This window comes from Panthera leo, chromosome C2, assembly GCF_018350215.1.
Source record: "Panthera leo isolate Ple1 chromosome C2, P.leo_Ple1_pat1.1, whole genome shotgun sequence".
NCBI lineage: Eukaryota > Metazoa > Chordata > Mammalia > Carnivora > Felidae > Panthera > Panthera leo.
In genome coordinates, this window is record NC_056687.1 from 6,377,649 (window position 1) to 6,391,611 (window position 13,963).

Consider the following 13,963-nt stretch of genomic DNA (forward strand, 5'->3'; position numbering starts at 1 on the left):
TGTACGACTGTTGTCATATGAGAAATCTTTGTCTAACCAACCTCAGGTCATGATTTTCTCCAGGGTTTTCTGTGATAAGTTCTGCAGTTTTAGATTATACATTTAGGTACGTGATCTGTCTTAAGATAGTTTTTGTTTATGGTGTGATGTATGGATCAAAGTTAATTAAAAGAGAAACCTTTTTGGCAAATGGATATCCAGTGGTTCCAGCACCATTTGTTGAGAAGATGATCTTTTCTCCTTTGTGCTTTTGTCAAAAATCAGTTGTCCTTATGTAACGATTCCTGAAGTCAGATATTATTTTCATAACTCAACTTTGTATTTTTTTAAAGCTGCTTTGGCTTTTGTAGGCGCCTTACATTTGAATGTGAATTTTAGAATAAAATTAATCAGTTTCTACAAGACAGCCTGCATGGATTTTGATTGGGATGGCTTTGAACCTACAGATGAGTTTGCTCTTTAATGTCTCTCAGCAGTGATTTATAGTTTTCGTTGTACATGTTACTCACATGTTTTGTCACACTTACCCCTGGCTGTTTAATGTTTTTTGATGCTATTGTAAATAATGTTTAAAAAACTTGCTCTCCAATTAGGTCTTGTCCAATAAGCATGTGGCTCCTGATCATCTGTTGCAAATCTGCCAGCGCATTGGTCCCATGTTGGATAAAGAAATTCCACCCAGTATTTCAAGAGTCACTTCTTTACTTGGTGCAGGAAGGCAGTCTTTGCTACGTACAGCAAAAGGTACCTTAATTTGAAGAAGTGTTCTGCTTTGTAGCTTAATGATAATTATAATTGTGAAGTAATGTAAGCATTGTGGAAGAAAGGCGATATGTAACTATAAACCATGCTGTGGACTATAAAATTCTCTGCATTTAGCATAGACATTGAATTTTACTACGTAAGTGTTTAATGGGTCCTTCTGCATTAAAAAAAAATGACAAAGGTGTAGATGTTAAGCGAAAAAGCTTGAATTTATTCTGAGATGTGTTTGAGGTTTTCTTGATGTGAGTTCTTAATTTTCTATTTTGTAGCTCACTTATAACTTTACTGAATGTAATTGTATGTGTCTAATAAACTCTTTAAATGCTAGAAGTATTTTATTTGGTATTTAGATTCCGAAAGCCCTTTGTTATAAGGGGAAGTGATTTTCTAAATTTGGGAGCAGTTTGAAAACAAGCACCAAAAATGTACAATTGCATGGTTCTTTTTTCACCAATTTAATTTTTTTGCAAAGTTATGTGGTAGCAAAATGTTTGGAATTGTTGTTCTTCTCCTGTTAGCTTGGTATAAATCACTTAGACTAAGTACATGTATGTGATATGATCTATGTATACAACGTGGCCTAACTGCTGATGGGCAAGAATGTTGGCTCTTCGGATCCTGAGCATCCGTCCAGTTCGTCCCCCGTGATTATCTTTAAGATCTGTTGCTGATGTGATGCCACCTCTTAGGTGTGCCACCAGTACAAAGCTTGACTGAGAAAGAACAACCCTCCTTCTTGGTTCCATGCCAGACCGCTTTGTCACCCTTAGTCATTTCTTAGTGCTCTGTGGCCCTGCCACACTGTGGCTTGGCTCAGGAAACTGTTCTTACTCTCCCTTCTCTGTGTTCCTATTCACCTTGTAATTATTCTATTTTAGGCTGTTATGTAGTAGTTGCCCCGAATGGCCTGTTTCCCTCTGTTTTCTTTACTTGTGTCAAGCTCCGTGTTGTTTTGTGATGAGCACTGCTTTAGAACCGGCAGACCTTAGAAGAGACTTGAGCCAGCTGCCCTAGGGTAGGGTCCGTATCTCTCTGTTTTGTACTAGTGTCACGAGAGGATGCCTTGTAACCGCTCTTTGGTCATGATGGTGGCGATGAATCCATTCATGTAAAACGTAACATGCGTGTTAGGTTGGGGCACCCGAGGCTCAGTAGAGGTTTCTGTGATGCCTTCCTTCCCTTCCTCTTCCACTTGTGAAGAAGCTGATTTCTGGCCCAGCGTAATCTGTGCTCTGCTGCTCTCTCCTCTAGGGGGGGCAGATGATGTTTCTTCGTATGTATTTGCCGATAGGTCAAAGAGGGACGGGACTTGAGAATGAGTGTTCAGACTCCCAGATCCTACATGCGTGCTCTTGTGTAAAGGATTATCCATGATCCCAAAACAAGAGGAAAGGCATTTGATTTTGTCCGTATTTCCTAGGGAGATTAAAGTCATGGTAATATTGGCCAAAATTAATTTTAAAACTCCGTTAACGTTTTAAGGATTTTCATATAGATCAAATTTTTCTTACAAAAATTTCCATTTTTTGGAAAGTTGGATCAGTTGTGATTAAGATCTCGTATCACTAATACCGTGTGGTATGATTCTGCATGGCAAAATAAAAACTTACTTGGCATTGAATAGGACTCGGAAGTCCAGTGATCTGGTTGTATGGTCCATGTAGACTTAACCACTTGCAGCGGATCTCTTTCAAGGTCCTGGAACCTTTGAGCCTCAGTTACCTCACTTGTACATTGGCGATCATACCTACCTCACAGGGTTGTTGTGAGGATTCGATGAGATCATGTACGTGGAACGCACTTTGTAAATTGTAAAGTGCTACGCTGATGTTAGTTGTTGTTGTTGTATCTGAGATGTCTTCATTTTTTTTCCCCTTCAGAAATAGTCTAATAAACCTCTAGGGCTTTTCTGTTAAAGTATATTAGTTGGTACAACTTTGAATAAACAGTTTATTACAATATACGTAAGTATTCTATAAAATCTTTCTTGGGGTTAACTTTCAAGATTTTATGTGTATCTAAAATTCGTTTTAAAGACTGCAGGCACACAGTTTGGAAGGGCTCTGCCTTTGCTGCTCTTCACAGAGGAAGACCTCCCGAAATGCCGGTGAATTATGGTTCCCCACCAAGTCTTGGTGAGTGAGCTTGCCTTTTCAGATGAGTGAAACAGTCTTTTTACTTTCTTGACCAGTTTTGTAACTGCTCTATTAAAATTTAAAAGGAAATACTGGTAGTAGTGTTTCAGTAGTGATGAGTACCAGTTTCCAAATTGGTTTTCCTGAAGTTATTCCTAAACGCAATAAAAATTAATGAAAGACAATCTTGTTGCAATAAGCCCGTAATAGTGATTATAGTAAAACAGAATTGGGGAGAAACTTGTGTCCTTAGGATTTCTGGAACATAGGTTCTGTGACCTCTAGAAATTGTTGTGGAGTTTTTCGTTTTTTTACATATTGGCTCTTCCTTAACCATTTTCATTGTTTTTATTTCCTAGTGGAGATACATCGAGGAAAACAACTCACAGGGTGTTCCACTTTTAGCACAGCATTTCCAGGAACCATGTATCAGCACATCAAAATGCACAGAAGGATTCTCGGACATCTGTCTGCTGTTTACTGTGTAGCATTTGATAGGACAGGACATAGAATCTTTACAGTGAGTTAATGTTTTAAACTCAATTTGGTATCAATCTGGAGCACTTGCGTGTGGGCTAGAATCATCTAGGCAATCTTCTAAAACATGTAGGTTCTATGCTTCCTATTCTCAGGGATTTTGACTCCATGGGTCTGATGCGGGGCCCATGAATTTGCATTTTTATTAAGTAGCCCAAGTGACTCAGATGCAGGTAGCTAGGCCTTTAAGGTGTTGGTGAGACATTGATGTAGAGCTGTGGTTCATGGGCCTGATTGTCAAGGATCTTAAAAATATACACGCCTAATACTTCCCCGTCCAGCCTATTCTAGACCTGCTAATGATGTTTCGAGTATGTCTAATAACCAGAACAAACCAAAAAACTTCCATAAAAATCTAAATCTCTACAGGTGATTCATACTCACATCGATTACTCATTGATACAGAGAAATTGATTACTTGAACACTGCAAGATTATTTTACAATTATTATAAAACTATACATAAATATTTGTAATTTAATGTACCGTTTTAATATTTTAAGGGAAAATTATAAGGGGTCACAAATTTAAGTTTCCTTTTTCAGTTGCGAGATTCAGAGTAGAGACTCAAAAGTGGGCTGAGTTAGATGGGTGTTGGCTGGTGCTACAGATTTGAGACTCTGTTGTCTGGTTATTTAGAATGAGGGTGCTAGTCCCATTATTTTTTAGTTGTTTTTGGAATTTCCAGTCAGCCTGTGATCCGTATATCTGTCCTAACGTGTATCAAATTATTTAGCTTGATGTGAGCTAAACTGACATTTAACCATTGTTAAGTGAAATATGTGAGTGGTGAACTTTTGGTTGGACTCATTATTTGGCAGGGAATTTTGGGAAAATAGTATTTATAATGTGGTCTGGTCCACAGAAATGAAAACTTCACAGTATCTTTATGTAGATGTGATTTGAAGAAGAAAAGAACTATTGTTCCGTAAGTGTTCTGACTGTAAGATTCATAATTTATAGAGTATTCTACAGTTGGAAAGAGGAGTTATAGATACTTAATTTAAGTGACATATAAATGGTATTTTTAAAACTGCTGTAAAGGACTTGCTGTGTTAACATTTATTTTGGGGTATGTTTTTTCTTAGGGTTCAGATGATTGTTTGGTGAAGATTTGGTCAACACACAATGGCCGCCTATTATCCACATTAAGAGGTCATTCTGCAGAAATTTCAGATATGGCGGTCAACTATGAGAATACGATGATCGCTGCAGGGAGCTGTGATAAGATCATCAGAGTGTGGTGCTTGAGAACTTGTGCCCCGGTCGCTGTGCTCCAAGGACACACGGGGTCAATCACATCTTTACAGGTAAACTAGGTTCAGTGTGCATATATGTATATGATCTCCTTTTCCTTTGAAACTCTTTCTCCTCAGAGGTGACAAATAGTAAGATGCTTAGCAATTGTATGATCTGTTTTAGTAACCAAGAGAAATGTAATTAATCATACCTCCATGACTCTTGGAAGGGTGATGTAATGTCTAATGCAGTTAGAGCTTTACAGGAAGGCATGATGGATGACGTATTGCTTCTTTTAGGCTTACTGTTGAACTGGGGGAGTGTCGCTTACAAACCTGAGGCTACATTAATGATTTTTCTACTTTATTTTTTATTCTTTGAGAGAGAGTGTGTGAGTGGGGGAGAGGCCCAAAATTAGAGAGAGAAAGAATCTTAAGCAGGCTCCATGCTCATTGCAGAGCCCGATGTGGGGCTCGATCCCATGACCTTAGGATCATGACCTGAGCTGAAATCAAGAGTTGGACGCTCAACCAACTGAGCCACCTGGGCACCCTGATTTTTCTACTTTAAAACTTGTGGAGTTTGCTGAGTTGATTAAATTTGTTGAAGTATATTTAAACAATTTTTTCACTTTATTGTGGAAGCTAATTTTGCACATACACAAAGTAGACTCATATGAATCCCTAAGTGCCCATGGCTAGTTGTTCCCCAACCACTTCACTTTGTACCTAAAGCAGATCCTAGATTTCATATCATATCTTCTGTAAGTAGTTCAATATGTCTTTCTAAAAGATGAGGATTTCTTTTTAAAAAACACAACCAGGGGCGTCTGGGTGGCTCAGTCGGTTAAGCATCTGACTTCAGCTCAGGTCATGATCTCGTGGTTCGTGAGTTCGAGCCCCGTGTTGGGCTCTGTGCTGACAGCTCAGAGCCTGGAGCCTGCTTCAGAGTCTGTGTCTCCCTCTCTCTCTCTCTGCTCCTCCTGCACTCATGCTTGCTTTCTCTCCCTCTCTCTCTCTGTCTCAAAAATAAATAAATGTTAGAAAAAAAAGCAACCAAAACATTATCATCATACTTCCTTTTTTCATGTTCAGATTTCCATTTGTCTCATAAATAGAGTTACTTTGAGCAACCGGACAAAACCTGTACCTTACAATCGGTTACTGTCGATAAAAAGAAGCTTAAAACAAATTGCATTCCCTTGCCCAACTTTTAAAACCCTTTACAGTAAGTGTCTCTGTTGAAAGAGTTGGGTTCCCACAGTTTGGCTGTTACTGCTTGTATCCTTGTAGAGCAGCTCAGTATGTCCCTGTATTTCCTGTAACTTGGATGTTGGATCCAGAGCAGTAATTCTGTTTAATGTAGGCCTGGATCACGTGGAGGCCTTGTTTCAAGCACAGATCGCTAGGCCTCACCGCCAGAGATCCTGACTGAAATGGTGGAGGTGGAGCCTGAGAATTGGCATTCCTAATAAGTTCCCAGGTTCTCCTCCTCCTCCTCCTCCTCCTCCTCCTCCTCCTCCTCCTCCTCCTCCTCCTCCGGCTACACTTTCAGGATCATTGATCCAAAGCCTTGATCACCTTGAGGTGTACGCTCTTCTAGGCGTGAAATGTCTGGGAGTCTCTCTGTAGTAGCCATCGACGATACTGCCTTAGCTCCATTAGTTCATTCGGAACTGAAAATGGTGCATTTGGATCATTATTTCGAAAATCACATTTTGTTAGGAGATAATGACTTGTGAGGCCTTTTAAGGTACATGGGTGCTTCTGATTTGAATTTGGATAAAACTGGGGGAGTGGTTCCGTTTTCAGGTATGAATTCACCCAGGCTCTGTGCTAAGTGGTCTCCAAAGAGATTTGGTGTGAAGTCTTGTGACAAGAGAGATTTTTTCCTAAACTCTTCTGGTCAGTTTTCTTGAAGGATAGAGACAAGAAACTTATTTTTGAATGAAGACAACCGTAATCGGGATAGTGTTATATTTTGAAAATTTAAGCGAGATTTTGGTGGACCTATTTATTTTAAGGCAAGGAGTGTAATTGTTTTCTAGAAGACTGTGTTTCACAGTTAATGTTTTGTTATTTCATATGAATTTATAAGCAGTATAGCAGCAAATGAGAAAACTTCTAGTACTCTGTGCTCGTGTCTGTCCTAAAACCATTATGGAGTCCCGCACTGTGAAAGTGGAGCTCTGGTCTTTCCTGAGGCCCATTCTTTGGTAATGGGGCCACGTGTGGTTATCACCTACTGAATATACCTGAGAAGTCTGGGTGGTAGTAAGCTTTTATACATCAGAGGTCATCTGTGCTTGCCAGTGGTTACCAAAGTTCACAGTCAAACAGGTACACAGTTTTAGTTATTAATCTTTTTCATGTTCTTTGCTCTGTTGTTACTGGCATATAGAAAACATTTTTAATTTTAGTAAAGGTTTTTTTCTTCCAATTTGTATTGAAAATGTATACAAGTCCTATCGTTTGCAGAAAAATGAGCACATAAGAAAATAAGCCTCCATGATCTTACCATCTAGAAGTAGTCACTGTCAGTATTTTGGTGTACACGCTTAAGGGTAGCATCATGTAGTGTCGTTGGATATAACTTACATTCTCAAAAACATTAAGATTAGTAGAACCAGAGGTAGAACCTTTCGTCTGTCTGAAAGAACAGTAAATGAACATTCCGCAGGAGTGAAAAGACATAATGTATAGCTCGTTTGGATTAGCATTCTTTTACTTATTTACTTATTTTTATTAAAAAAAAAATTTTTTTAACGTTTATTTATTACTGAAAGACAGAGTCAGAGTGTGAGCAGGGGAGGGGCAGAAGGAGAGGGAGACGCAGAATCCGAAGCAGGCTCCAGGCTCTGAGCTGTCAGCACAGAGCCTGACGCGGGGCTCGAAGTCACAAACCATGAGATCATGACCTGAGCTTAAGTTGGACACCTGACCAACTGAGCCACCCAGGCGCCCCTGTTTATTTTTATTTTAAAAATTATTTTATTTGGGAGCGAGAGTGTGTGAGCAGGAAAGCGTGGCAGAGGGAGAATGAGAGAATCTTAAGTGGGTTCCATGCCCGGCCCAAAGCAAGCCTCGGTCTCACAACCCTGGGATCATGACCTGAGCTGAAATGAAGAGTTGGATACTCAACAGAATGGGCCACCCAGGTGCCCGTGGCTTTCGTGAAGAAATACGTGAGGCACTAATAAGAGCTTAGAACGTCAAGATATGGTAGGTAAGGAAAGGGCAGACAGAGGAGCCTTGAGTTGTAAGGCATTCGCCGATTCCACTGGGGGTGCCTGAAAAGCCTAGTAGAGTATTTGACACACTGGTAAGATTGGAGAGGAAATATTTTGGAAATCCCTACACAATTTATGTGTAGCTGCGTTTGCAACTAATTAGAATAGAAAAAAATTACAGCAACTGGAAATTCCATGTGTACTTGGAATTCCTGAACAAGAGGACGAGAGAGAGTGGAGCAGAGCTGCACTTGAAGCGATAAGAGCTGCGAAGTTTGCAAAATGCGCTGAAGAAATAGAGCCACGGATTGAAGAAGCACTAAGGACCCTGAGCAGAAGAAACATACGGAAAACTGCAGCTAGTGAACGTGGCCAGCAAACTTGTGTTTGGTTTAATTAATTAATTAACTGAGTTTATTTTTTGAGGGAGAGAGAGAGAGAGCGCAAGCAGGGGAAGGGCGGAGAGAGAGGGAGAGAGACAGAATTCCAAGCAGGCTCTGCACTGTCTGTGCGGAACCCCGTGGGGCTCGAAGTCACGAACCATGTGATCATGACCTGAACTGAAACCAAGGGTCGTTCGCTTAACCAGCTGAGCCACCCAGGTGCCCTTTCATCACAATAAACCTTTTAAAGCCAAAGAGAAATCTTAAGGTAACCAAAAGGAAAAATAAGCAGTAAGGCTGATGATTAGCTTCTCAGTAGAACAGTGGGAGTTGATAGACAAAAAAAAAAATGCTCTTTATTATTTTTTATTATTATTTTTTTTTATCTTAGGTAGAGAACACACCAGTGGCAGTGGGGGGAGAGAGGGAATCCCAGGCAGGCTCCGTGCTCAGCACTGGAGCCTGATGCAGGGCTCGATCCCGTGACCCTGGGATCATGACCTGAGCTGAAACCAAGAGTTGGATGCTCAACCGACTGAGCTATTCTGGTGACCCCAAAGAAGTGCTCTATTTTTTTTTTTTTTTTTTAATGTTTATTCATTTTTGAGAGAACGTGAGCAGGGGGGTGCAGAGAGAGAGGGAGACACAGTGTGAAGCAGGCTCCGGGCTCTGAGCTGTCAGCACAGAGCCCAACGTGGGGCTCAAACACACAAACCGCAGGATCACGACCTGAGCCGAAATCAGATGCTTAACCGACTGAGCCATCCAGGTGCCTCAAGAAGTGATCTTTCTGAAGTGCTGTTGGGGTGCCAAGCTGGCTCTGTTGGTAGAGTGTGCAACTTCGTCTCGGGGTCGTGCGTTCAAGCCCCACATTGGGTGGAGAGCTTTAATGAAATAAAGACATAAAAATAATCTTATATTTGGGTTTATTTAAAATTAATAAAGTGGTAATTGACAGTGACTATCTATCAAGCGTTCTGAACCCATCAAATCTGTCACTGAAGCTCTCTAAACACAGTTTCAGAAGTCTCCCAGCAGTGGAACAGGGGATTTCTAAATAGTCTTCTTTAGGCTGAGAGGGAAATGTGATCCTAGGCTTGGAGATGCAAGGATGAATGAAGAGTTTTAAAAAAAAAAAGTGCGGACAAATGGAAGAAAGCACCAACTATATACAACAGGTATATGGGTTTAAGGGTTTATGGGTTTAAAAATCTAGAAACATTTGGGGCGCCTGGGTGGCTCAGTCGGTTGGGCGTCCAACTTGAGCTCAGGTCATGATCTCAAAGTTCGTGGGTTCGAGCCCCGCATTGGGCTCTGTGCTGACAGCTCAGAGCCTGGAGCCTGCTTCGGATTCTGTCTCTCTCTCTCTGCCCTTCCCCTGCTTGTGCGCGCACTCTCGCGCGCACGTGCTCTCTCTCTCTCAAAAATGAATAAACATTTAAAAAAATTTAAAAATACAGAGACAGCCGAACTAGCAAATAATAGTAATAGGGCTTGTATGTCAGCAGGAGGTACCTGTAGTATTCTGACATCTTTGCGTCGAGAAGTGAAAAATACAAGTTTACATAAGACTTAATAAGATGAAGGTGGATTTAGTAATCTCTAAAATAGCAAAAGAAATGTAAGAGGGTGTAGAACAAGCAATAGGGGGGAAATATGGAATAATAGTAATAAAAAAAGGGCAAGAAAGGAGGGCAAAAGAAAGTCGGGAAGTGCTGGAATGTTACCAGGCTGTCAGCAGACAGCAGTGTGTTCACGAGCACTTCACGTACAAGTGCATTAGGTGGTTCCAGTGAGAGACAGACTTCAGACATAACTAAGAAACAAAACCCCGCCTGCGCTATGAGGCTAAGGGGAGGCTGGAAGTAAAGGATGGGAAACTCATAAACATTAACTGTAAGAATGCTGATACAGTATGCTAATATTAGATAATAGGCTTTAAGGAAATTACTATTTTTAGAGGTAAACGGGCAATTTGTAATGATAAAAACAGAAGATTGAGTTCTAAATTTAGTAACATGGAGTTAAAATACATAAAGCAAAAATAGAATTCATGGGGAAAAGTAGATCTCCATAATCATAGTGGGAGATTAAAACATCTCTGTTTCTCTCAGTAATTGAATGAAGAGTCTATACTCTTAAGAAACATAGAGGCGCCTGGGTGGCTCAGTTGGTTGAGTGTCCAACTTTGGCTCAGGTCATGATCTTAAGGTTGATGAGCTAGAGCCCCACCTCAGGCTCTGTGCTGACAGCCTGGAGCCTGCTTTGGATTCTGTGTCTCCCTCTCTCTCTGTCCCTCCCCTGCTTGTACTATGTCTCTCTCTCTCTCTCTCAAAAACAAATAAACATTTAAAAAATTATAAAAAAAGAAACACAGCTTTGAACAACATAAATAATGACTTGGATGCCACATCGAAACATTGTGTATAATATCAGCATCATTTCTTTACAACTGTAAGTGGGGTGTTTATTGTATAACTACTGTCCGCATTCTGACCCTTTAAGCAAGTTCTCAGCAAATTTGAAAATACTGAAATCATCCTAAGTATATATTCTCTGACAGTAGTGAAATTAAGCCTGAAGTTATTAACAGCTAGAATTAATAGCAGAGTAATCCTCACATTAAGCAATATTCTTTTATTTTATTTAAAAAAATTTTTTAATGTTTATTTTTGAGAGAGAGAGAGAGAGAGAGACAGAGCATGAGTCGGGGAGGGGCAGAGAGAGAGAGGGAGACACAGAATCTGAAGCAGGATCCAGGCTCTGAGCTGTCAGCAGAGAGCCTGATGTGGGCTCGAACCCACAAACCGTGAGATCATGACCTGAGCCAAAGTCAGATGTTTACCCGACTCACCCACCCAGGTGCCCCAAGCAATATACTTTTAAATAACCCATGTGTCAAAGGAGAAACCACAATAAGAATTTGGGAATACTTAACTAATTATTAATGAAAATATTAGGTTCTTATCTATCATGGAATGTAGAATTCGATAGCCAGCCACCAAGATGGTGCTTGGTGATTTTTGCCTCCCTGGACTCATGCCCCTCGATAAGTCCCCATGTCGAATAGCGTGGACATGTCTTTTTTCTTTTTTTTAAGTTTATTTATTTTGAGAGAGACTGGAAGAGTGTGAGCAGGGGAGGGGCAGAGAGAGAAGGGGAGAGAGAGACTCCCAAGCAGGCTCTGCACTCAGCACAGAACCTGACGTGAGGCTCGAGCTCACAACCATGGGATCATGACCTGAGCTGAAATCAAGAGTTGGATGCTTAACCGACTGAGCCACCCAGGCGCCCTGGGTTGACCTTACTCTCTTGACTCACTTATCTTGAGGGAGGTCAGCTGTCGTTTGGATAGGATACTCACAACCTTAAGGACAGGTCTTCATGGCAAACACCTGAAGTCTCCTGCCAGAGGCAAGGGAGTCTGCCCTTTCGGAAGCTGGTCGGACATCTCCTGCAGCCTCGTGAGACCCTGAGCTGGAACCACCTAGCTAAGCTTCTCTGAATTCTTGACCCTTAAGAGACTGGGAGATAATATATATTGATTTTGGTAGCTACGTTTTGGGGTAATTTGTTACATGGCATTGGATTACTAATACACAGCTGAAGCTGTGCAGAAAGGGAAATTTATAACTCTCAGTGCATATATTTTAAAAAGGTGAAATTCAGTGATCCACTGTATTTCTCAGGAAGTTAGAAAAATAACAGGAAACCATAGAGGATGAGTTAGGGAGATAAGTACAAAAATTAAGGATAGAAAACATAAGCATAACAGGATCAGCAAAGCCAAAAGTTCTTTGAAAGACTGAAAATGTTGGTATAAGATTGAGGAAGGAAGAAAAAAAACGTCACAAGTAACCATTATCAGCTTTAAGGGGGCATCTCTATAGACTCTTCAGACATTAAAAAGAGGATATCTTAAATGACCATATGAGAAATTTGAAAATAAAGATGCAACAGGTAAATACTCAGAAAAACACTTATGAAGACTGGCACAGAGAAGAAGAAAATCTGAATAGACCTGTAACTATAAATGCATTGACTCTACAGTGAAATTTCCTTATTTTCCTGTTAGTATTTCTGTTAAAAAAAAAGTTTAACCTGAATCTCATGAGGAAGTAATCAAATTCAAATTAAGAAACAGTCTGTGAAGTAAATCCATATCCTTCAAACATTTAGTTTCAACAAAGGCTAAGTCAATAAGTAAATAAAGTTACAAGGAAACTAAGAAAATAGTACAAGTATAAATGTGATATGTGAGCCTTGATTTGGATCCTGGCTCTAGGAGTCAAGAAAATCTATAAAGCAGTTTTGAGAAATGAGGAGAAATTTCAGTATGAATTCTATATTACATAACAGTATTATGTTGATAGTAAATTTCTTGAGTGTTGACACATTTGTTGCATTTAAGGATTAGAGATTCAATATTCTTAGGAGACTCATGCTGAGGATCTTGGGCTGTAGTGTCATGATTCAGGTTCACATGGTTCACGTCTATCCACTTAGAGCAAGAGACAAGTATGGCACCATACTACATGTACGCTATACCAAGAGAATCCACTGAAAATGCTTTGACAGGTTACAATTTGTCTTACAAAATGATAGCTCTGGGACCAGATAGTGGTAATGGCTGCACTGCATGTGAAGGTAGTAAGTGCTGCTGAGTTACACATTTTAAAATGGCTCAAATGGTGAGTTTTATGTTGTGCAAATTCCCCCTTTCCATAAATCTGTCTAAAATGCACATGTAATAAACACACAGGAAAGATTTGCATTTTTGGCAGTATTTTAATAAGGGTCACTAGCTACCTTTGACGAATGCATTCTTTAAAAGTAACATAGGGGCGCCTGGGTGGCTCAGTCGGTTAAGCGTCCGACTTCGGCTCAGGTCATGAATTAGCGGTTTGTGAGTTCGAGTCCCGTGTCGGGCTCTGTGCTGACAGCTCAGAGCCGGGGGAGCCTGCTTCAGATTCTGTGTCTCCCTCTCTCTCTGCCCCTCCCCACCCCCCCTACTCACTCACTCAATCACTCTCTTTCCTTCAAAAATAAACATTAAAAAAAAATTAAAAAAAAATAAAAGGAACATAGAGGCCCAGCATACATTAAACTTTGCCACCAGACAAGTTGTAGAAGCTGTGTTCCAGGCATATGTTATATACTGAATACTCAGAATTTGTAGATTTGGGGGCTCCTCGGTGGCTCAGTTGGTTCAGTGTCGGATTCTTGATTTTTGGCTTGGGTCATGATCTCGTGGTTCGTGAGTTCGAGCCCTGCCTTGGGCTCTGCGATGACAGTGCAGAGCCTGCTGGGGATTCTCTCTCTCTCTGCCTTTCTCTCTGCCCTTCCCCCTGTTCTCTCTCTCTCTCTCAAAATAAATAATAGACTTTATTTAAAAAAAATGTGTAGATTTCAGGAAACCAATTTTGACTTTGGAAGTAGCTACGCGAGATTGTAGTACAGAGTCATAAAGCTGCCAGGGACTTTGAGAAATCATACTTCTTATGTTTCCTTTATGCATAAGGATTTTCCTTGGAAAAATGAGACTCTTATTTTCAATATCCAGAGGTACATATTATGGTCATTGATGAGTAGCTTTGAGGATGATTAATGAAACATGGCTGTCAGTATATTGTATTTGAGGAATGTTGCTCTTAGAAAAGGGAAAGCTTGAAAGGT

At 40.4% G+C, this 13,963-nt stretch overlaps 1 protein-coding gene across 1 annotated transcript in view; it reads left to right on the top strand.

Annotated features, from left to right (window-relative positions):
* BRWD1 (bromodomain and WD repeat domain containing 1) overlaps positions 1 to 13,963 on the top strand; it is a 122,439-nt gene that overhangs the window by 23,152 nt on the left and 85,324 nt on the right. Inside the window, exons 5-8 of the mRNA XM_042956021.1 lie at positions 594 to 744; positions 2,802 to 2,900; positions 3,260 to 3,420; positions 4,525 to 4,746. Coding sequence (XP_042811955.1) covers positions 594 to 744; positions 2,802 to 2,900; positions 3,260 to 3,420; positions 4,525 to 4,746 — 633 coding nt within the window. The remainder of the gene's footprint in view (positions 1 to 593; positions 745 to 2,801; positions 2,901 to 3,259; positions 3,421 to 4,524; positions 4,747 to 13,963) is intronic.